The following is a 23,389-nucleotide window of genomic DNA, read 5'->3' on the forward strand; positions in this document are numbered from 1 at the left end:
TCCCCATGGACATGTGATCAACATTCAGATCTTGGCAACTGATTCATATTTATGACGGTTGCAATGTCCCAGGGTGTGGGTGGGTGTTCGTGGGATCATCTTTTGTGGCCTTCAGATAAGTCCATGAGAGAAGCTAAATTCATTTAACAGCCAGATCGCTAAGGTAACCACTGCCGTGATTCACTTAACAACGGTGGCAAGAAAAGTAGTAAAACGGGACGAAGTTCATTTAACAAATGTCTCACTTAGCAACAGAAAGTTTGGGCTCCATTTTGGTTGTACGTTGAAGACTGCCTGCACTTGATTGACATATTTTTCTAATATTTATTTATTGCTACCCCACCTTTAATTATTTTTATAAATGCCTGGGGTAAGGGCACACTTGGAATCCTGCATCCAGTTTTCGTCGCCACAATGTAAAAAAGATGTGGAGACTCTAGAAAGAGTGCAAAGAAGAGCAACAAAGAGGATTAGGGGACTGGAGGCTAAAATATATGAAGAACGGTTGCAGGAACTGGGTATGTCTAGCTTAAGAGAAAGAAGGACTAGGGGAGACATGATAGCAGTGTTCCAATATCTCAGAGGTTGCCACAAAGAAGAGGGAGTCAAACTATTCTCCAAGGCACCTGAGGGTAGAACAAGAAGCAATGGGTGGAAACTGATCAAGGAGAGAAGCAACTTAGAACTAAGGAGAAATTTCCTGACAGTTAGAACAATGAATCAATGGAACAGCTTGCCTCCAGAAGTTGTGAATGCCCCAACAATGGAAGTCTTTAAGAAGATGTTGGATAGCCATTTGTCTGAAACGGTATAGAGTTTCCTGCCTAGGCTGGGGGTTGGACTAGAAGACCTTCAAGGTCCTTTCCAACTCTGCTATTGTATTGTATTGTCAATAAGTCAAGGTAGTGAATATAGCTCATATTTCTTTCTTCTATTCCCCTCACAATAACAACCTGGTGAGGTAAGCTGAGCTGAGAGGGAATCACCTACCCAGCTTTCATGGTTAAGGTGGCACTAGAAGTCACCATCTTCTATCATTTCAAGGTGGCACTAGAACTCACTAGCTTGACCCGTTGACCACAAGAGAAAATTGTTCACGCCCTCGTCTACTGCACATCAAGAAATCACTCATCCATTAGCATTTTGTTGTGGCAATGGTTGCTAACCCTCATGAGTGGTGCGGGGGCCTAGAGGTGGAGCTCTCGCCTCACAATCAGGAGGCTGTGTGTTGAATCCTAGGTAGAGGCAGATATTTCTCACACTGTGCACAATGAGAATAGATCTGCTGAAAACCAACTCCGCATTGGTGACAGGAGGAGCATCTGGCCAATCAATGCTCAGCTCCATTCAGTTCTCCAGCCCACAAGGGATTCTGGGGATCATTAAAAGAAGATGATGATGGTTGTTAACCATCACGCATAAAACTGCCCATTTCATGGAAAAAAAGAAGAGCTGCATTAAAAACCACATCCTAAGAGGTTGGATCATCCACAGTACAGCATGCCTTTGACTTGTCTTAGGTACATGTTAAACAGAAACAAATACCACATCTGATCTACTATTCCAAGCCCTTTCCTCTGAGACCAAATTTGTCCTCCAGGAAGATCACTAGCTGAGATGAAAAAAAAAAGAGAGCTTCACACCTGGTTTAGTCACATCCCCAAAGCGTATAAACATTGGTCTTTTTCAGAAGCCGGAAGAGAGACACACAGACAGACAGACAGACAGACAGACAGATAGAGACAGGGAGAGACAGAGCGGGAGAGAGACACACACAGAGAGAAAGACAGAGAAAGAGAGAGAGAGAAAGACAGAGAAAGAGAGAGAGAAAGACAGAGAAAGAGAGACAGATAGAGAGAGAAAGACACACACAGAGAGAAAGACACAGAGAGAGAGAGAGAGAGAGAGAGAGAAAGACAGAGAAAGACAGAGAAAGAAAGACACACAGAGAGAAAAAGACAGAGAGAGGGGGGGAGAGAAAGACAGAGAGAAAAAGACACACAGAGAGAGAAATACACACAAAGAGAGAGAAATACACACAAAGAGAGAAAGACACGGAGAGAGAGACAGAGAAAGAGAGAGACAGAAAAAGAGAGAGAGAGAAAGACAGAGAAAGAGAGAGAAAGACACACATAGAGAGAAAGACACACACACAGAGAGAATACACATTGTAGAATACAACTTCTAAGTCTCTTGATTCTTAGCTTCTTATTCTCCTTCTGGCAGGGATGGGCCAAATAAACTCACACAAGCACATAAGCACACAGATCATGCTTGATTAAACATCGCAGGGCGATGTGGTGCCTACTGAAAGCAACCAAGCAAATGAGGGAGCCAGTGAAAGCTTTCCATGGAATGGCTACAGTGACACATATCCTCAGTCAGATGCAGATTTCTATGACAGGCCCTGGGTCTATTCCCAGAGCGAATCACGTAGATTAGGCCTTTTCTGCCTAACTTTCCTCCACCTCTGACATATTTCCGCTGCCCATAATGGAGAGAAAGAGAGAGAAGGAAGGGTTCCAAACAGAAAGACATGGATGATGGGCTTCCAAGCTGCTCCTGTTTGAGGCTCCACACAATTATAAAAGAAGAAGGGACCTTAAGACATAATTGGACAGGGAAGACATAAATACAGCTACCTTCTTTGGTTAAATGATATCTACTGGGGTAGGTCTAGTTTAATGAAAAGAAGGACTGTGATAGCAGTCTTCTAATATCTCAGGGGGTGCCACAAAGAAAAAGGGGTCAACATCTTCTCCAAAGCATCTGACGGCAGGAAAAGAAGCAATGGATGGACAGCAATCAAGAACAGAACCAACTTAGAAGGAAATTTCTCCTGACAGAACAATTAATCAATGCAATGGCTTTCCTCCAGAAGTTGTGAGGGCCCCATCACTTCTTAAGAAGAGATTGGACGGCCATTTGTCAAGGATAGCAATAGCACTTAGACTTATATACCGCTTTAGAGTGCTTTACAGCCCTCTCCAAGTGGTTTACAGAGTCAGCAACTTTCCCCCAACAATCTGGGTCCTCATTTTACCCACCTTGGAAGGATGGAAGGCTGAGTCAGCCTTGAGCCTGGGGAGATTTGAACTGTCGAACTGCTGGCAACAGGCAGTCAGCAGAAGCAGCCTGCAGTACTGCACTCTAACCACTGTGCCACCGCGGCTCTTGGGTCACGGATGCTATAGTGTCCCCTGCTTGATCAGGGAGTCGTCATAGAAGACCTCCAAGGTCCCTTCCATCTTTGTTACTCTGTTATTCGGAAGCTCCACACACAATTATGGAAGAAGAAAAGACGTTAAGAACTAATTGGACAGGGAAGATATAAATACAGCTACCCCTCTTTGGTTAAATAACATCTACTGGCTCAGGAGCAGCCAAGTTGAAGGACAATTCCACTTTTTGTCACAAGTTGATGTGCCTCCACCCTTTGCCAGCGAGATAGAAGGAACTGTCTGTTTTCTTGAGATAATGATGTATCTCATTCTGTCAGGCGCTGGCCAAGACTCGATGCCTTTCCTCAGAACAGGGCTTGGATTCGTTTATTTCCTCTTCCTTTAACTTCCAAGGACCACAGTGGACAGATCAAGGATGTGGTGACCTCACAAGGGCAGGATTTATTTTTGCTGCCATTTGGAGAAGGCCGGAGAGCTTAGGGGGATTAATCCAAGTAGAGATGTAAAGATGATTCCAGGTTTGATTTATATTTTTGAGCGAAGGAGGGGGAGAGAGAGGAAAGGGAGGAGAAGGAAAGATCAATTCTGAGTTCAGTGTTGTAGCCAGATATCAGAAGTGTGACTCCGGAGGCATCTCAAATGATACAAAAATGGGTAAGACCTTCATGCGCCCTACAGAATAACAGAGTTGGAAGGGACTTTGGAGGCCTTCTAGTCCAACCCCCTGCTCGGGCAGGACACCCTATACATTTCAGACAAATGGTTGCCCAACCTCTTCTTGAAAACTTGCAGTGTTGCAGCATTCACAACTTATGGAAGCAAATTGTTCAACTGATTAATTGTTCTCACTGTCAGGACATTTCTCCTTAGTTCTAGGTTGCTTCTCTCCTTGATGAGTTTCCATCCATTGTTTCTTGGCCTGCCCTCAGGTGCTCTGGAGAATAGTTTGACTCCTTCTTCTTTGTGGCAGCCCCTGAGATATTGTAACACTGCTGTCATGTCACTGCTCATGTTGGTTGATTTCTCCTGATGTAACTACGTATCATCCAGGCAGGACGTTAGGCTGATTTGGAGAAAGAACCTGGGTCATTCTGCAAGGACACTCTCTCTCGGCACAGCTTTCCCTCATGGAAATGGCTCAGTGGCTAAGATGCTGAGCTTGTCCATCAGAAAGGTCGGCAGTTTGGCGGTTCGAATCCCTAATGCTGCGTAATGGAGTGAGCTCCGTTACTTGTCCCAGCTTCTGCCAACCAAACAGTTCGAAAGCACGTAAAATGCAAGTAGAAAAATAGGAACCAACTTTGGTGGGAAGGGAACAGCATTCCGTGCACCTTCGGAGTTTAGTCATACCGGCCACATGAGGCGTCTTCGGACAGCGTTGGCTCTTCGGCTTTGAAACGGAGATGAGCACCGCCCCCTAGAGTCGGGTATGACTAGCACATATGTGCGAGGGGGGAACCTTCACATGGAAACCTATGACATGGCTGAGATTTGAAGAGAGAAAGTGGCTGGCTAGATAGCTGCCATGAAGAGCTCACAATACACTTGAGAATTGGCAAGTGCAAAATCGCAAAGGGGAGTTTGCAAAAAGACAACAATAACAACAACAACTGGTGTTGGCTGGCGCCGAAGTGGAAAGATGCAAATGATTATCGGCCTGCTCCTGTTTATGTATTTATGCAAGGAAAAGGGATCTAATTAGGAATCCTGCAGTTAGTAATTAGTGGGTTGGAGGACAATCCCAGGTCGCTGGGGGAGACGGTTGATCTCTGTTCCGGGAAGGCTTGAAGTCAGGAACTGCATAGTTCTATAATCAGGTAGTTTTCAGCAGGAGGTGAGCAGCGGCTGCTTAAAAAGAAAACAGCTGAAGTCTGTTCAAAGGCCCTCAAAAGATACATCCAGGGAATGGCACAAAAAAGGTTGATTGAGTGAGTTACAAATCATCTTCCTTATTCATCAAAATTCTCCTAGTTTTTTTAAAAAAAAAGATTCCCTACTTTGAACATATTTTAACGATACATTTGCAATTATAAGGGCAAGTCTTCCTTCCTTCCTTCCTCTCTCCCTCCCTCCGTTCCTCTCTTCTTCTTTCCTTCCTTCCTTCCTTCCTCCCTCCCCTCCCTCCCTCTCCTCTCCCTCTCCCTCTCTTCCTTCCTTCTTATTCTATTTTATATTCCATTCCATTCCATGTTCTGTTCTGTTCTCTACTCTGTTCTATTCTACATTATATTATTCTCTATTCTATTCCATTCCATTCTATTCTATTCTATTCTATTCTATTCTATTCTATATTCTGTTCTATTCTATGTTATATTATTCTATGTTCTATTCTATTCTATTCTATTCTATTCTATTCTATATTCTGTTCTATTCCACATTATATTATTCTCTGTTCTATTCTACTCTACTCTATTTTCTGTTCTATTCTACATTATATTATTCTCTGTTCTATTCTACTCTACTCTATTTTCTGTTCTATTCTACATTATATTATTCTATTCTATTCTCTGCTCTTCATATTCTATTCTATTCTGTCCTGTTCCGTCCCGTCCCATCCCATCCAATTCCCATTCCTTTTTATTCTGTTCTACATCAGATCGACTTCCAGCAGCCCAGCTAAAATCTGGAGCGATGCTAAATCTTCACTACGATGAGCTTTCCTTCCATCACATCGTCTAAACAGTTGTAATATGTGTTCAAGGACTTGGATTCAAACACTAGTTTGCTTAAAATGCTCAGTGGAATCTCCCTCACACCGACAGTGGTACAGAAAGATTCATGCCTTTCCTACCGGCAAAAATATGCAAGGAAAGTGTAATAAATAAAAATAATTTCCAAAGCATACATCATCTTAAATTACTTACCGAGCAAATTAATTTTTTTATACTTCTGCCTGCATAATGCTAGATGGTTCTTTTAAAAAATTAAAGTCTCCCAACTGCTGAGTTTAAATAATGATAAACATTATTCCTTTGAAGAAACAATCACAGCAGATTATGGTAATCAAGCCAGGAATAGAATTAGAATTAGAATAGAATTCATAAAGTATGAATTTCTGTGTTACTTACTGTGCCTTAGATAAATGTCCTAGAAAAATCGAATATTGGGCTATCTGAATTGTCTTCCTGTGTCATCAAAAGACTCTTGATGTTTAACCTTCATCAGCAATGGTTTAAAAATATACCCTTTTCCTCTTACTAAGCTGCACCTGTAATATATATATATATATATATATATATATATATATATATATATATATGTATGTATGTATGTATGTATGTATGTATGTATATATATATATGTGTGTGTGTACATACATACAAACACATACATATACATATATACATATACATATTTACATACATTTATCCCGCCTACCAGACATCTGGAAACCAGCCCTAGTCAACAAACAAGCCCCACCCACCACCCAGGCCGTTACAACACAAAACAACAATGGACACACAGCCATCACCAATCAGCACCAATCTACCAATAATGATACAACCACACAGCCAATCAATCCACTTGCTGAAACGGGGCCAGCACTCCACACACCCCCACCAAGATTTATAGAAAGACGGCAGCTCCGACCACACTTTACTCACACAAACACGAAGCCGAAAACACCAGCCTGAAGATGGCGAGTGAGACCTCGCTGAAACGTTGCCAAGACAATCTCAATCTTACACAGGAAAAGACCCAAATACAACAAGACCAGCATACCTACACCCGTGAAAATCTACGAATATATATATGTCTCTCTCTCTCTCTCTCTCTCTCTCTCTCTCTCTCTCTCTGTGTGTACACATACACACACAAACATATATGCATATAAATACATATTTAGAAACTACCCCAAGCAGATAAAAAATGTTTTGTTTCTGAGAATTTTCATTTAAATAAGTTATTTTTTAAAAGGTACTGAGTTTTTTTTTTAAAAAAACAGCAAGCTATGAATAGTTTTCCTCAGGGATCATCTTATTCTTTAGCAATCAGCTTTGTACTGGCAATGTCATATTCTCCCCCTCTCTCTCCTCTCCTCTCTCCCTCCTCTCCTCTCTCTCTCCCACTCCCTCCCTCTCTCTCCCTCTCTCTCCTCTCCTCTCTTCTCTATCTCTCCTCACTCTCCCCTCTCGCCCCTCTTCTCCTCTCTCTCTCTCTCCCTCCCTCCCACTCTCTACTCTCCTCTCTTCTCTCTCTCCCCCTCCCTCTCTCTCTCTCTCTTCTCCTCCCTCCTCTCTCCCTCCCTCCCTCCCTCCCTCTCTCTGAACTAGCATGTATGGCTGAATTCCGTATTAATCAACCTGCAATTAAGGTGCTGTGAAATTTAAATGAGCTATTCACAAAGCTCTCCATTTGAATGACAATCAAGAGCTCGTTTTTGCACAATATAGATAAATACAAACCCACGATTCATGTTCATTTTAGAGGTGCGGGTCAAACATGAACCTTTAGATTATGAACAGACATACACACTCACTGCAGGGATCTTAGTGGGGAAAAGATGATTCGGAGGGCGCCATATACAACACGGAACAACTTCAACAACTAGAGAAGCGGTTTTGTTTTGTTTTTCCTGGATTCTTGAAACTCCTTCATTTCAACCCGAGGAAAACACGTCTTTATTTCAAGCAGTTGCCCAACAAGTCCTACTTGTTGTATGTAGGGGTGATCCTAAATTGCCTTCCCCTGGTTGAATCTCACTCACTGCATTGAATGAGGAAGACAAAAATATATCCATTTGTGGAAAGAGCATTGGGTGAAAATTGCTGACCAATCTATATAATGTTCTTCTTTTTACTATCCTGAAATCCCCTTATTTCGGGGAAGAGTCAAGGTGACCGGATGGATGGAGCTGAGCATTTATTGGCTGGATGTCCTTCCTGATGCCTATGTGGAGTTCACAGATATCTTCTTGATTGAACTCTTAGCCTTCCGAGTGGGAGTCTTCACCAATAGGCTACCATATTTCTCCAGAGCAATAAATAGATAGATGATAGATAGATAGATAGATAGATAGATAGATAGATAGATAGATAGATGATAGATAGATAGATAGATAGATAGATAGATAGATAGATAGATGATAGATAGATAGATAGATAGATGATAGATAGATAGATAGATAGATAGATAGATGATAGATAGATAGATAGATAGATAGATAGAGGAGAGAGTGAGAGAGAAAGAGACAGATAAATTATAGATGATAGATAGATAGATGATAGATAGATAGATAGATAGATAGATAGATAGATAGATAGATAGATAGATAAATAGATAGACAGATAGATGACAGAGAGTGTGAGAAAGACAGACAGACAGACAGATTTGTATGTATGTATATATCTATATGTATATGTACACTCATACACACAATGCAAAACTGCAAACACAACTGGACAGGTTACAAAAAGAAATGCACACAGACCAAATCTGCCAGTGTTACCTGATGGTCAATCACAACAGAGGCAAACACAAGCATCTCCCTCATTTACTAACTGCTATAAGGAGCCCCCACCCCCCAATGGTGCAGAACCGTTGCTGATCCTATCTCCAGGACCATTCAGATGGACCTTCTCCAAGAGAAAAGAGAGTGTGCAAAAAAATAATAAAAAATAAAAAGCGTGGCCATGTGACCAAGGCAGCTGGCGGGCTCTGCGATTCGTTCTCTTCGTTTCTTTGATAAATGGGAGAGGGACATTTATTGCAACCAGGTCAAGAACCTGAACTTATTTGGAGTTCAACTGCCAGGAAAACAAATGCCCATCAGCCTGGAACACCGAGAATGGGTCCATGAGGACAGTTTATAGGCGATTTCCCTTTTAAAGCAAGCCGGCAAGAACATTCCCAGAATTCCTCATTCTTTCCTCTGCTTTTTCTACGCTCAAAGGTGCTGCAAAAAGAGTTGTATTCTCCCGCCACAAATTTGGGACATGTAAGGATGCATAACTATATAAATATAATGAGAATAGCTGGGAATCGTAACCAGGTCTATATCTCAGCCAAAAATAGGTTGGGCGGTGTTAAAAAATACAATTACTATATATGTATACTTTTTTTTTCTTTTTTAAAAAAAGGAGGAAGATATATGTTAAAATTAAATATGTATAATGAAATGGAATTATAAATACCAGCAACATAAAATGGAGCTCGCTCAGAAGCTGAAATACACCAAATAAATGAGATGAAGAGTGGGAAGTAGAAGAGAGAGGTAAGGGAAGAAGAGAGGGATAGGAGAGAGGGCCGGGGAGGGAAGAGGAGGAGAGAAAGAAGGAGTGGAAAGGGGAGAGAGGAGAAAGAGAGAGGAAGAGGAAGTAGAGAAGAGAAAGATGACAGAGGGAAGAAAGGAGGGAGGGAGGAGGAGGAAAGAGGGAGAAGAAAGTGACGAATAAGGTACAAATATGGTGTATGGCAGGGGTGTCCAAACTTGGGAACTTTAAGATTTGTGGACTTCAATTCCCAGAATTCCCCAGCTGGCTGGGGAATTCTGGGAGTTGAAGTCCACAAGTCTTAAAGTTCCCAAGTTTGGACACCCCTGGCTTAGAGTATCAATCTTGATCAATTTTCCATTTGGACACATGTTGGCATCTGAGACTTCTTCTCAGATTCTCTCCCCATTGTTTATTAGCAAACATCTCAGCAACGCTTTTCCAAAGGAGATATGATTTGAATTACTGTATTTTTCGGAGTATAAGATGCACCTCCCCCCCAAAAAAAGAGTGTGGAAATGTTGGTGCGTCTTATACACCGAATACAGCCATTTTTGGCCTTTTGAAGCCCCATCCCTGCATCCAATTTTTTTTGGGGGGAAAAAGGGGCGTTTTTCGTAAAAACTGAGGCGTTTTTGCCTTCCCCCAGCCCCCAGCAGCACTCTGCAGGTTTCAGCAGGGCTGAGGAAAAGCAAAAACACTTCCGTTTTTGTGGAAAAATGGCCCATTTTCCTCCCATTTTTCGCAAAAACAGGGCCATTTTTGCCTTCCCCCAGCCCCGCTGAAGCCTGAAGAGTGCTCCTGGGGGCCAGGGAGGACAAAAACTTCTTTTTTTCTTACTTGCCTCTTTGAAATCTTGGTGTGTCTTATACACCGGTGCATCTTATAGTCCAAAAAAATACAGTAGTTCAAGAGGAGGTCTCGATGGAAACTAATTTGTGAGCAAGCAAGCTGGCCATCCACTCTAGGCCCACGAACCTCAAAGGGGGGGGCACCCTCCCAAGGTAGTCAAGATAAGAAGCACCCCCAGGAATAAATGTCTATGGAGATTCCCAGTCATCCAGGTCACGGTTGTCCCAAAGACAACTAGACTTTCTTTATTTTTCCTTGAAGACATTTTGCTTCCTATCCAAGAAGCTTCTTCAGTTCTGACTGAATGGTGGAGAATGGAAGGATTTGTATTCCTTGCACTCATAACTCCTTTGGCTTTCATTCCTTCAATCCTTTCATTCTCCACCATTCACTGTCTACATATTCTGACCGATGCTTCCCGAGAGCATGAAGCAAACTCCTAGTTCCGACAAAAAAACCCTTTTATTAATTTACTGTGAATTCTGCTCATTCACAGCCAGCAAAGCCTTTCAAGGGAGGATTTATAGTCACAGACCTTATCTGGCTTGGAGAGCTGCCAGGCCGATATTTGCAAAAACTTGGCAAGGAGTCTCGGAGAGTCACGAACCAATTAAGCGAACTAATTGTTTCCCGCAAACTCCATTCCCCTTTTGCTCCTCTTTTATTCCCTAAGGGAGGGGCCATTCATCGTCTACCTGTGGTCTTACTCCCAAGTCGACCCATGTTCTTTAGCTCTTCCCATCGTCTGGCAAGTCTGCACATGCGCACACTGGGAACAGGCTCCAGCTGTTCTTCTGCCACACTGATGTCTGACTCTGAAGGCAGCTGATAACTGGCATACGGCTCTGCCCCCATCTCTGCCTCCGATACAGAGCCCTCATCAGAGCCTTCCCCAGACTCCAGGACTGGCCCATGTTCCTCCCCAACTTCCTCACTGTCTGAATTTGCTGCCAGCTCTGCTAGGGGGCCACAGCAGTACATTTCTTTCAGCCTCCCTGCTACTACTAGTGGTGAGACCTGCTTTCCTGCTACTTTGCAACTTGGCTTTGGTCCCTTAATTACACACATTTCTTGGCATTTAATTCTGCAGTATTAACATTTTTGCTCAGACGTTTCATAAGCCGGGGCTATTTTTAACACTTCTTCTTTTGGGTCAGGCCTTCCTTCCACATTCATTGTTTATGAGTTGGATGCCATTAATATCCTGTCCTTTATCGCATCAGTGTCAAGGAAAGCATAATCTTTAGTTATTAGGTGTTAACCGTACGACTCATTCATATATTTGGCTCAGCTGCCCTTTGCTGTCTCAACTTGATTGTATAAGACCTCGTCCTTTTCTTCCCAGAAGATCTCCTTCTGCAGATAATTTTGCCAACAGCAGCGTTAAGTCTTGTAGATGGGTCTGGATCCTTCCCCTCCCAAGTTTATCCAGAATCTGCAGCCTTCCCCCCCCCGCCCAAGCTAATTAACTCATTATCTCCCTGCAAAATTGCACCTCTTCTAGGGATAATTTCAAGCAATATTTCCATGTCCAAAGCCCACGAAAGTCCGTTTATTTTTCTTTTTTAACATATATGTTATGCTTACTAGGAAATAAGCAAAACCATTTTTGAAAATCATAAGGTACAAGCCAGGAAATTATAGTCATGAGAAGATAAGGAAATAGGTAATAGGAAAGATGAGAAGGATAATAGTCATACAGTACAGCCCTACTTGGTAGTTTGACAAGTGGTGTGGGAATTAGTTATAATAAATAAAATAAATAAGTAAACCAAATTAAAAGACAGGGATAAAAAGATCCATAAACAAGGCAACAGCACCTTCAAATTTCTGCTCTTTAAAAAAAAAACGCCCCCCCCCCCAAATTGTCCCAAAGGCTACATGCAGTGCAGAGAGGTCTGTAAAAGCACTGTGAAGTGGTATATAAGTCTAAGTGATAGTGCTAAGTGGAAAGGAAGGAAATGAAGGGTGGAAGGAAGGAAGGAGATGGATGGGGAAGGGAGGGAAGGTAGGAAGGAACGAAGGAAGGAAATGGAGGAGCAAGGGAGGGAGAGAAGAAAGGGAGGAGGAAGGAAGGAAGGAAATGGAGAGGGGAGGGAGGGAAGAAAGAAGGACATGGAGGGGGAGGGAGGGGAGGTAGAAAGGAAGGAAGGAAATGGAGGGAGGGAGGGAAGGAAGGAAGGAAGGAAATGGGGAGCAAGGGAGGGAGAGAAGAAAGGGAGGAGGAAGGAAGGAAATGGAGAGGGGAGGGAGGGAAGAAAGAAGGAAATGGAGGGGGAGGGAGGGAAGGTAGAAAGGAAGGAAGGAAATGGAGGGAGGGAGGGAAGGAAGGAAGGAAGGAAGGAAGGAAGGAAGGAAGGAAGGAAGGAAGGAAGGAAGGAAGGAAGGACGTGCTGTGGTGCTGCAATGGCTAGAATGCAGTATTGCAGGCTAATTCTGCCGACTGCCGGGAGTTCGATCTTGTTCGGCTCAAGGTTGACTCAGTCTTTCGTCCTTCCAATAAAATGAGGACCCAGATTGTTGGGGGCAATAGGCTGACTCTGTAATCCACTTAGAGAGTGCTATAAATGAAGCGCTATATAAGTCTAAAGGGCTATTGCTATTATTTCCTTTGCTCCAGCTGGCTTTCCAGATCTCTAGAGAATTTTTTTTTTCCATGATGTTTTGGCTCCTCGGTTCGTTTGGGGCGAGATTTTGCAAAATAACCTCTTCCATCCACTGGAGAATTTTCCTACAAAAAACACGACTTCCTCTTTTGGTGCGGATAGAATGGGCCATTGTGTAGGGAGTATGGAACATGGCTTCAGCGGAGATAGGATAGCTCTCTTGCTTAGGCAAAAGGGAATAAAACATTTTAAAAAATAATAATCCAGAATGCCCAGCTAATGTTTGGAAGCAGTTCAGACAACTCCCTCATTCAGCGAACTATATGAAGGAGGATTGGGGGGGGGGAATACCCCAATACGGTGAGCGAACGGAGCTTGCTTGGATCTGGCAGCTTATCTGAATCACATTATAAACTCCAAAGAAAGTACTTTGATTGAAAAAAGCTTTTATAAAATGCTCGGTCATTTTCTCACATTGGGAGCTCAGGGTTTTGATTGAAATCAGGGGGGGAACCCCTGCCACGATCAACCATCAAGGTAGATTCCATGATTTCGAGGGGTCTTCATAAGAGACCGGAGGGTGGAAATTCAGCCACCTTAGCTGTACCGGAGTCCTTCTCCTCAAAAATACTCGATAAAGCAGCTGCAGTGTTATCTCCTCTCTGTCGCCTTGATAGATGAAAGGAACACAGCAGTGACAGTTTACTGACAGCCGCTCTCAAAATCCACTGCATTATTTATTTATTTTAATGGGCCAGGAATAGGATGAACTCAGAAGGGGTTTCCTAAGTACCTCCGTCTATTATATTGTCATTACGTAAGGGAATTTGGGACAAGCTATGAAAGATGCATAGCTTTTACCTCAGCCTCAGCCTCTGAATGAGAAAACCAGTTACAGTATAATAGGACATTTATAATCTATGATTGGATTATTTGGAAACAATATTCCTCCTCCTCCTCCTCCTCCTCCTCCTCCTCCTCCTCCTCCTCCTCCTCCTTCTCCTCCTCCTCCTCTTCCTCCTTCTCCTCTTCCTCCTCCTCCTCTTCCTCCTCCTCCTCCTACTCCTCCTCCTCCTCCTCCTCCTCCTCCTCCTCCTCCTCCTCCTCCTCCTCCTCCTCCTCCTCCTCTTCCTCCTTCTCCCTCACTAGGTAACATCATCAATGCTAGTCAACCACTCAACTGATGATGTTATCTAGTTTGGTAATGAAACATCTGCAAGAAAACTAGCAAGCTCAGACAGCACCAAGGGCCCCGTAGTTGTTGCTCTTCTTGTAATCACATAATCATTTTACCGAGATTTAAAACATCTTTTTTAGCCTTGGAACTATGAGGGATAGATAGAAAAATGCTGCCAGCTTTCAGCATTCTGTTATTATGGTCTGTATCAAAAGAGTTATTTCTTTTGATGGCTTCTTCTGAGCTCAACTGCCTAACACAGTTCTCTGGTTCTTGGAGTAGCTTCTCCCCAAAGACAAAAATAAAACTTCAGATGACATCAGTGCAAAAAACAATCTTCTAATTCTGGATCTCCTAAACAAAGCCAGCAGGTTAGGAAGCAGAGTGGGTATTCTACCAGTTCGGACCGGTTCGCCCGAACTGGTGACGGAAATAACGGGTGGTGCCACCCACCCACCCAGGTTCTATGGCATCTCATTTAGGCCCTTTTTTCGCCAAAAGCGCAAGTGTGGAACGCTGTGTGTTCTGACCTAGGCTTCCCCAGAAAGCACAAGGCAGAGTCCTGGTCCCGACAAAACCCCTTTTATTAAATGAATGTGAATTCCTCTCATTCACATTCAGCAAGGCCTGGTAAACAGTCTTTCAAAGGAATATTTAGGACTACAGACCTTATCTATCTTGGAAAGCTGCCATTGTAAATATTTTCCAAAGGAGGTGCTGTGCAAGGAAAGACTGGGCACAGAGTCTCTGAGATTCACGGACAGATCTTCACACTCCTGAAACGAATCTAACAACCAAATGAACAAATTGTTTCCTACAAAAGCCCACTCCCCTTTCGCTCCTCTTTTACGTCCTATGGGAAGGGCCAATCTCCTTCCATCTGTGGCTTTATTCCCAAGTCGACCCTGATTTCTGAGCTGTTCTTTTCTTCTGGCAGCTCTGCGCATGCGCACACTGGGAATAGGCTCCAGCTGTTCCTCTGCCTCACTGCTGCCTAGCTCAGTAGGCACCTGATCACTGCCAGACGGCCTCAGCCCCGTTTCTGCCTCTGATGCAGAGCCCTTGTCTGAGCCTTCCCCAGCCTCCAGGACTGGCCCATGCTCCTCCCCAACCTCCTCACTGTCCGACTCTGTGCCAGCTCTGCTGGCCACTAGCCATTGGTGGGCCACAACACTATATACATGAGCGGAGGTGTATGCATGCACGCTCACATTTACGAATCGGTAGGGAACGTAATTGAATACCCCTGTTGGGAAGCAATAAGATCCTAACCCTGTCCCAACTCTGATTCCAGGAAACAGCCAGACAGAATAGGGGATGGGGATAGAAATTAAATGAGTCCTTCATCTCATTTTAGATGCGCAAGGAGTTGCCTTCAACAGCAGACCTGTGCACTACAATCCAACTTGCATGGTGAACAAAGTATCCTTTCCTTAAATTATTTACTGATTTATATACTCTATGAAAATTAAACATGCTTTATCTTACCCCTGCAAAGACTAGCTCAAGCATGCATATTTATGCTCTCATTAAAATTTAAATGAGAATCTATTAAAATGGGAGCCTTCCTATCAACAACATGTGGCTCAGATTCTCAAGTAGCCATATTTTCACAAGTACTGGGCTTGGTTTCCTAAATCTAGGATTATTGTCATCTCGCATGCCCTACCGTGGAGTCCTTAGTGCTCTCTGAACTTGGTTGTTTTGCCTTAGACATTTTTTTTTATCCAACTATGTCGTATATTTTTATCCAACTATATCATTTGAACCTTCCTGAAGCTGGGATTGGAGAACGGTTGCAGGAACTGGGTATGTCTAGCTTAAGAGAAAGAAGGACTAGGGGAGACATGATAGCATTGTTCCAATATCTCAGGGGTTGCCACAAAGAAGAGGGAATCAAACTATTCTCCAAGGCACCTGAGGGTAGAACAAGAAGCAATGGGTGGAAACTAATCAAGGAGAGAAGCAACTTAGAACTGAGGAGAAACTTCCTGACAGTTAGAACAATTAATCAGTGGAACAGAAGTTGCCTCCAGAAGTTGTGAATGCCCCAACACTGGAGGTCTTTAAGAAGATGTTGGATAGCCATCTGTCTGAAACGGTATAGGGTTTCCTGCCTAGGCAGGGGGTTGGACTAGAAGACCTCCAAGGTCCCTTCCAACTCTACTATTGTATTGTATTGTATTGTATCATCAGAAAGCACCAAGAATACCCCACTTCAACCCTCAAGCCTTAGTTAATGTCTTCTCAAAATCTTCTTGGTCCCTTCAAACAAACTCTGGAACTTCCTTGATATTTAAACTGGGCTTAAAACTATGATAAGCCGTGGCTGGTTTATCATGGCTTATCATAAACAATCCACTATAATGGACATGTCTATGGAGATTTTCCATCATCCAGGTCATGGCTGTCCCAAAAGTGCTTTATCCAGAGGCAACGGGACTTTCTGGTTTTTCTTTGAAAACGTTTCACCTCTCAGCTCTGAGCTGAAGAAGCTTCTTGGATGAGAAGCGAAACGTCTCCAAGAAAAAAAACAGAAAATCCAGTTGCCTCTTGAACAAAAAAGCACCTTTGAGACAACCATAAGACTGTATAGGCAACCTTTGGGACTATAATGGACATGGTTCGGACAGAAGACTAAACCATAAGCTGAAGTCCAGTTTCCACGAAGGAATTCCGGAATGACTCTACTGTATACAGAGTAATGCCTTTATGGGTCATCAGCCTGGCCTTTTAAAATTTACTATGTGAGATCAAATCTTAGATTTGCTCTATGATGAGCTGACCCTCATGTGGTCCTTACGTGTTCCAAAGATTCATTCCCATGGGAACTAATTCCAGCCACTTTTTTGCTGGCCATCCTCTTCTTCTTCAGAAGTTCAGAAGTTGTGGGTTCTCCAACATTGGAGGTTTTTAAGAAGAAGTTGAACAGCCATTTGTTTTGAATAGTATAGGATCTCCAGCTTGAGCAGAGGGGGGTGGGGGTTGACAAGGAGACCACCTAGGTTCCTTCCAACTGTCTTATTCTATATTCTATTCTCTTTCCTTCCATCTTTCCCAGCATTGGAGCCCTCTCCGAAGAGCTGAGTCTTATTGTAAACCTGGTTATTTGACAACTTTGGGTTGATTGGTTCAGTGATGCATTTGCTTATTTTCTTGGCTGTCCATGATTTTCTCAGGAGTCTTCTCCAATACCAAAGTTGAAAAGTATCACTCCTCTTCCTACCCTGCTTCTTCAAAGACCAGTTATCCTATGACACAAGCCTTATTCTTTTCTTCTCTTCTCTTCCTTTCCCTTTCCCCTCTTCTCTCCTCTTCTTCCCCTCCTCTCCTCTCCATTCCTCTCCTCTCCCCACTTCCTCTCCTCTCCCCACTTCCTCTCCCTCCCTCCTTCCTCCCTCCTTCCTTCCTCTTTTTCTCTTTTTCCCCCTTCTTTTTCTGTCTTTCTTTCTTTCTTTCTTTCTTTCTTTCTTTCTTTCTTTCTTTCTTTCTTTCTTTCTTTCTTTCTTTCTTCCTTTCTCTTTCAAACCCCAATGCCCTAATGCTCCAGTTCATAAGAAGAGTTAAATGATATTTTATGCAGCTGAAGAAAAATTAAGCAATGCCTTCCAGGACACAATCTAACCTCAGACTCCCCAACCATGGTAGCCTGAGCCGAGATAACACCAAGATAAAACCGAGATAAAGCCAAGCGCTTTCTGAGGTTTGCTGCTTAGCCACCTTAAAATGGGACGCCAAGGTAAGGAAGTAAATGACAGTGCCCATGTGCCATGAGCCTTTCTCATAGCTGGCAAAGCATATTCCAGACTCCTAATCATCTGAAACAGAGATCATTTCCGTCTTCAGAGCTCCAGTGACACCTTATTCTAAGATTGAGCTCCAGGCTTCCCTTCGCTCTGACAGATGCTAACACAGCCGCTTGCGATGAAAATGCTTGCAAATGCAATTTCCCCCACTAATGCAATATTTAAGCTGGGAAGAAATGGCTCCCTGCAATTTCTCACCGATTGTCCAATTTCAACAATACCCTAGTAAGCTAATAATGTTTACACGCGCGGAAAGAGAGAGAGAGGAGATAGTTAAATGATAATATATTTCCAGAACTGACAGAAAATTGTTCCGGATTGTCTTCCAGAAGCGCTTGTGCCCCGAAGCAGCAAAAAATAAAAATAAAAAAATTGACAGAGCAAATTATTAAAAAGTATGACAGTTCCAAGATCTTCCCCACCCTTCCCATTGCAAAGGCAGCAACATATGCAAGAACTTTCATCCCTACTATCTAATTCGAGAAATTATCACTGACTGTTGTGACTGAAGAGGTTCTGGAAAAGGGGTTGAAAATTCTTTAACAGTACATTAGGAGAACCTGTCCAAAATTGCCCCATATTTCAAGATGCTGGCAAAAATTCATTTTGCAACCCTTTAGAACAGGGATTGGCAACTATGGGCCTTTTAGAAACAGTGAACTTCAACTCCCAGAATTCCTGATAGTTGCTCACCCCTAGTTCAGAAGAAAAGATCTGGGGTTTGAGGGGTGCAGTTTAAGGCACTGCGGCATCATAACATCCCCCAATAGCATTACAGGCATTAGAGACACCCAAATACTGCAACCAGATATTGTACATTTATAAGTAAGATGTCGATTTGCAAAGCATCCCTGGCCTGCTCTTGAGTTGCCATAGGCAAGAGGGGGGGAAAGTGATGGAGCACTATGGCAGCCACAACTGAAGCACATTCCACGCATACCTTTCTCAAGGCTGTATCCCAGGTTACCTGCAACAGTCAGAGGGGCTGTGATGTTGGAGAACGTGATTTATGACACACCCTGGGGGGAGGGGGGCAACAGGGTCCTAATTGGGCCGTAAATAATGTGGGGTCAGAGTTGACTTCACTGGGGTATGTGCCGACATGTTGTTCCTAATAAATAACAGGATTTCTTTTGAAGCTTGGCTCAAGGCTCATGATTTAATTAGGGCATCCGTCAGAACCCTGTCATAGGAAAGCTGCAGACTTTTGATCTGGAAATTCAATCCCGAAGGAAATTCAATCAGTTTGATTGAATTCAATCAAACTGATCAATCCAATTGGCATTCTGCGTCAAAACAAACAGATGACGTTCAAATGAATGGTTCAAATCGTTGACTTCCTTCAGGGGCCTTCCTATTGATTATCAATTGTGGTCATAAGTCGAGAACTACCTATATGAAGTCACTTTTTGCATTAAGAGGCGTGGGGGGTTGGGGGGTTGGAAAGAAACTGTTAGATTGGGTAATACATAGGCACCCACAGGCTTAATGGTAACAACAGCTCTTTATTAAGTACAACAAGTGAGAACCATCCAGCGAAGGTTGAGTCTGACAGCAGCCCTTTTATAGGGAGCTGTCAGACCCTTCGACCAATAAGATTAAACCTCTGTTCCCGCCGGAACAGAGGACCTTGGTAGAAACCACTGTAGTTAGGACAAGTATCTAACACCCCTCCCCTCTTGGATGGAACAATCCTACTAGTTACGTAGTCACGCAGGTAGGCTGGCTTTTGGGTAGCTCTGCCTGACCTGCACAGTTCAGTAGGAGGGGTTTCCTTGGACAGGTTGGACAGACCTGTTTGCTCCGCAGCTCCGCTTGGTGGAAGCTCTTGGAACCTTTCACAGGCCGCGGCTGGAGCTTCTAGAGCCGGTTTGCTCGGAGCTCACTGCGGGCCTGCAAAAAACCCAGATACGTTTCCCGGTACACTCGGGCTTGAGCTGGCCGTGGAAGGAGTGAGTGTTTGCAGAGGACCTTGGTGGAAACCATTGTAGTTAAAGCAAGTATCTAACAGAAACCATCTGGAAAAAAATGTATTCTTACCTCGTTCGGTATCATAGAGATATACGAATTTTTCCCAGTTATAGTATGTCAGAAGGCTTAAGATGGCCCCTTTCAGAGCTGGACGCATCTGGATGACAAACTGAACCTCAGCATCTGTTGGGAAGCTGGGCGTGATGAAAGACGTATGCAGTGCCCCGCAAAAGGACGTCAGTGTGTTCATTGACATCTGGTCATAGAATCCAAAGATGGCATAGACTCCTCTGGAGAACTGGGAACAGACTGGGAAGAACAGAAGAACAAAGTAATTAGCATGGAAGGACATCCGGCAGGAAGCATTCCAACACTTTGGAAATAACAATAGTGCTTAGACTTATATACTACTTCATGGTGCTTCACAGCCCTCTCTAAGCACTTTACAGAGTCAGCCTATTGCCCCCCAACAATCTGGGTCCTCATTTTATTGACCTCGGAAGGATGGAAGGCTGATATATCTAGCCCAGTGATGGCTAACCTTTTTGCCATCGCGTGCCAAAAGTGGGGGGAATGCAGGGGGTCATGTGCACGCATGCCCTCCCCCCCCATGTGTGCACAACAGCTGGACCTTGAAGACATTTTGCTTCTCAATCAAGAAGAGTTCTGAAGAACTGAAGAACCTTCTTGGATGATGACAACTGGAGAAGCTTCTTAGATGAGAAGCAAATCGTGCTCAAGGAAAAACAAACTCCGGTTGCCTTTTGAGAAAATGCCTTTGGCGCAACAATATTTGGTCTTGCTTATTACACACAACTCCTGTTGACCAGACACCTTCTTCACCCTTACAGGCCAAGCATCTTTCTCGCCTGCCTTTGTGGAATTCAGAAGAAGTAAGGATAGTAGAGCTGCGATTGCATTAATAGATCCTTGACTCCATGTAAAGTAGGCTGCAGACAGAATAAGCAGCTCATAAACGGGTTGTTAAATAAGCAGTTTTGGCAAGTCAAGATGAAGCAAGCAGTCATAAAAATTTATTTTAGACGAAACCCCAGCTCCTTCCGCCTTATCTCCTTAATAATTAGGGCTCTTTAGAACCGCTTTCCAATTTTACGCACTTAACGTCGGGTACTTATTTCAGAAGGGGGGGTGTTAATATCTTTTTTTAAAACCCACATAAAATCAAGATACTAATCATGTTTGTTTTAGCTTTTCCAGTTCAGTATATTAAAAGGTGGTCCTTTAGATAAGGTAACCACTCTAGAATTCCCTCTTTCTCCATGAACCTCCTCAGTTGTCTAGACGTTTGTCCGAGATTGTGTTTTATTGAAGTACACTTAGCCATTGCCTGGGCAGGTAACGCTGCAGAAACAGTCCTTTCTCAAATGCTTCTCTGCTCCAGGATTTTGCTCCAAGCTCTCTGTCTCCCTCTCTCTCCCTCTGTCTCCCTCTCCCTCTCTCCCTCTCCCTCTCTCCCTCCCTCTCCCTCTCTCTCCAAACTTGAAAAACAAATGAAAATAGTTCTGCTTCTCTGGGTCAGCGGTGAATTAGTGGGATTTGGCAGCAGACCGTGACTTCCTTTGACCACGTTATTTTATTTTATTTTATTTTTTCCTTGGGATTAGTTGTTAGTTTCATTTGCAGCTGGTAAGCCATCTTAAGTACCACTGCAGCAGACCAACAAAAGAAATCTGGGAACACTATTAAACAAAATAGTCTCTCTCTCTCTCTCTCTCTCTCTCCCCCCCTCCCCCTCTCCCCCTCTCCCCCTCCCTCCCTCCCTCCCTCCCTCCCCCCCCCCTCTCTCTCTCTCTCTCTCCGGAAGCTCTGCTCCCAAAGCCAAAATTTATGTCAACTCTGAGTCATGAATCTGCTGGTTTTCTCCCTCCTCACCCCCACTCACCTCCCCCTTGGCAATTGCCCAAATGTTGAAGATTATGCAAATATTTGGTGGAAAGAAGAAAGTAAGGAGTGAAATCGATGGCTTGGTCTACAACTTGCTGAATGTGAACAAAGACATAGGGTAGTCTCCCTCCCCTTCCCCCTTTCTCTCTCTCTCCTTCTCTCTCCCTTTTTCTCTCTCCCTCCGCCCTCTCTCCCTTCCTCCCTCTTTCCCCTTTTCGCTCCCTTTCTCTCTCTCCCTCTCCTTTTCTCCCTCCCTCTCTCTCCTTCTCATTCCCTCTCTCCCCTTCTCCCTTGCTCTCCCTCCCTCTCCCTCCTGTTCTCCCCCTCTCTCCCCCTCTCTCCATCTCATTCCCTCTCTCCCTCTCTCCCCTTCTCTCTCCCTTTCTCTCCCTCTCACCCTCCTTCTCTCCCTCCTGTTCTCTCTCTCTCCCTCTCCCCCTCTCTTCTCCTATCCCTCCTTTTTCTTCTCTCTCCCCCTTTACCTCTCTCTCTCCCTCCCTCTCCCTCTCTTCCACTCTCTCCTTCTCCCTCTTTTTCTTTTATTCCAGGCTCATGCTTTCATGGCTAATTTTTAAATTGTATTAATGTTACTAATAGTATTGATAACTTTGCTGTTCTTGTGACTTGAATAGGAACTTGCACTTTTAACCCAAAAGTCTCGTGTTTCATGCTCACCATGCTTTAGTCTCCTGGAAATAAACCAGAAGGCAGCCAAAATTAGGAATAGCATGATTTGACGCTATCTAAGCAAATGCATAAGGCTTTTAACTGCTTAGCTATTTTAACTGTTTTACGTTAGGCCACGGTGAAGCTTTTTTTTTTCCCAACAGCCTATCTCCATCTAATCTTCCATTCTGTGCAGGTGAAACTTCCTTGTTATCAGCCAGTAAGCATCTCTCATCGATTCCCAAAGTCTCAGAAAGGGGATGGGCAGACAATCAAAGAGAGGAAAGGAGAAAGAAGGATAGGGAATTGTACACAGATGAGCTCCTTCAGTTGGACCATAAGGAAGGCTGAGCGCCAAAGAATTGAGGCCTTTGAATGATGGTGATGGAGAAAACTCCTGCGAGTCCCTTGGATTGCGAGGCCATCCAACCGGTCAGTCCTAGAAGAGATCAACCCTGACTGCTCTTTAGAAGGCCAGATCCTGAAGGGGAAACTCAAAGACTTTGGCCACCTAATGAGAAGAGCCTAATGCTCTTCTTTATTGGAGAAGAGACTAATGCTGGGAAAGATGGAGGGCAAAAAAAGAAAGAGACGATAGAGAAGGAGGTGTCTGGATGGAGTCACTGAAGCAGTCGGTGTGAGCTTCAATGGACTCCGGGGGATGGTAGAGGACAGGAAGGCCTGGAGGAACGTGGTCCATGGGGTTGTGATGGGTTGGATACAACTTCTCAACTAACAACAACAACAACACAGATGAATGGCTTTGCTAAAAGATGAAGTTAGGCCGAACTGTTACAATGAAAGTATGAAGAACCAACACCCCCCCCCCCCCCCGAACATAATATTTGCTGCAGATACATTTAGTCTGGTTTGTGTTAAATTTTTAATGTTATGATCTTCATTCCAAACCACCGTTGTTAAGTGAACCACTGCAGTTGGTAAGTTAGCAACCCGGTTGTTATGTGAGTCTGACATCACTGGAGGTTTTTAAGAAAAGACTGGACAACCAGCT

At 43.7% G+C, this 23,389-nt stretch overlaps 1 protein-coding gene across 7 annotated transcripts in view; it reads right to left on the minus strand.

Annotated features, from left to right (window-relative positions):
- Window positions 1-23,389, minus strand: part of GRIA3 (glutamate ionotropic receptor AMPA type subunit 3) — a 131,022-nt gene that overhangs the window by 78,987 nt on the left and 28,646 nt on the right. For all 7 annotated transcript variants that reach the window (XR_014176320.1, XM_081964224.1, XM_081964225.1 and 4 more), the window contains exon 3: window positions 19,876-20,115. Coding sequence is in view for 6 of the 7 variants with exons in the window: in XM_081964224.1 (XP_081820350.1) it covers window positions 19,876-20,115 (240 nt within the window). In the remaining variant the exon portion in view is untranslated. The remainder of the gene's footprint in view (window positions 1-19,875; window positions 20,116-23,389) is intronic.

The sequence above is a fragment of the Natrix helvetica genome (assembly GCF_964273705.1).
Source record: "Natrix helvetica genome assembly, chromosome: 11".
Taxonomy (NCBI): domain Eukaryota; kingdom Metazoa; phylum Chordata; class Lepidosauria; order Squamata; family Natricidae; genus Natrix; species Natrix helvetica.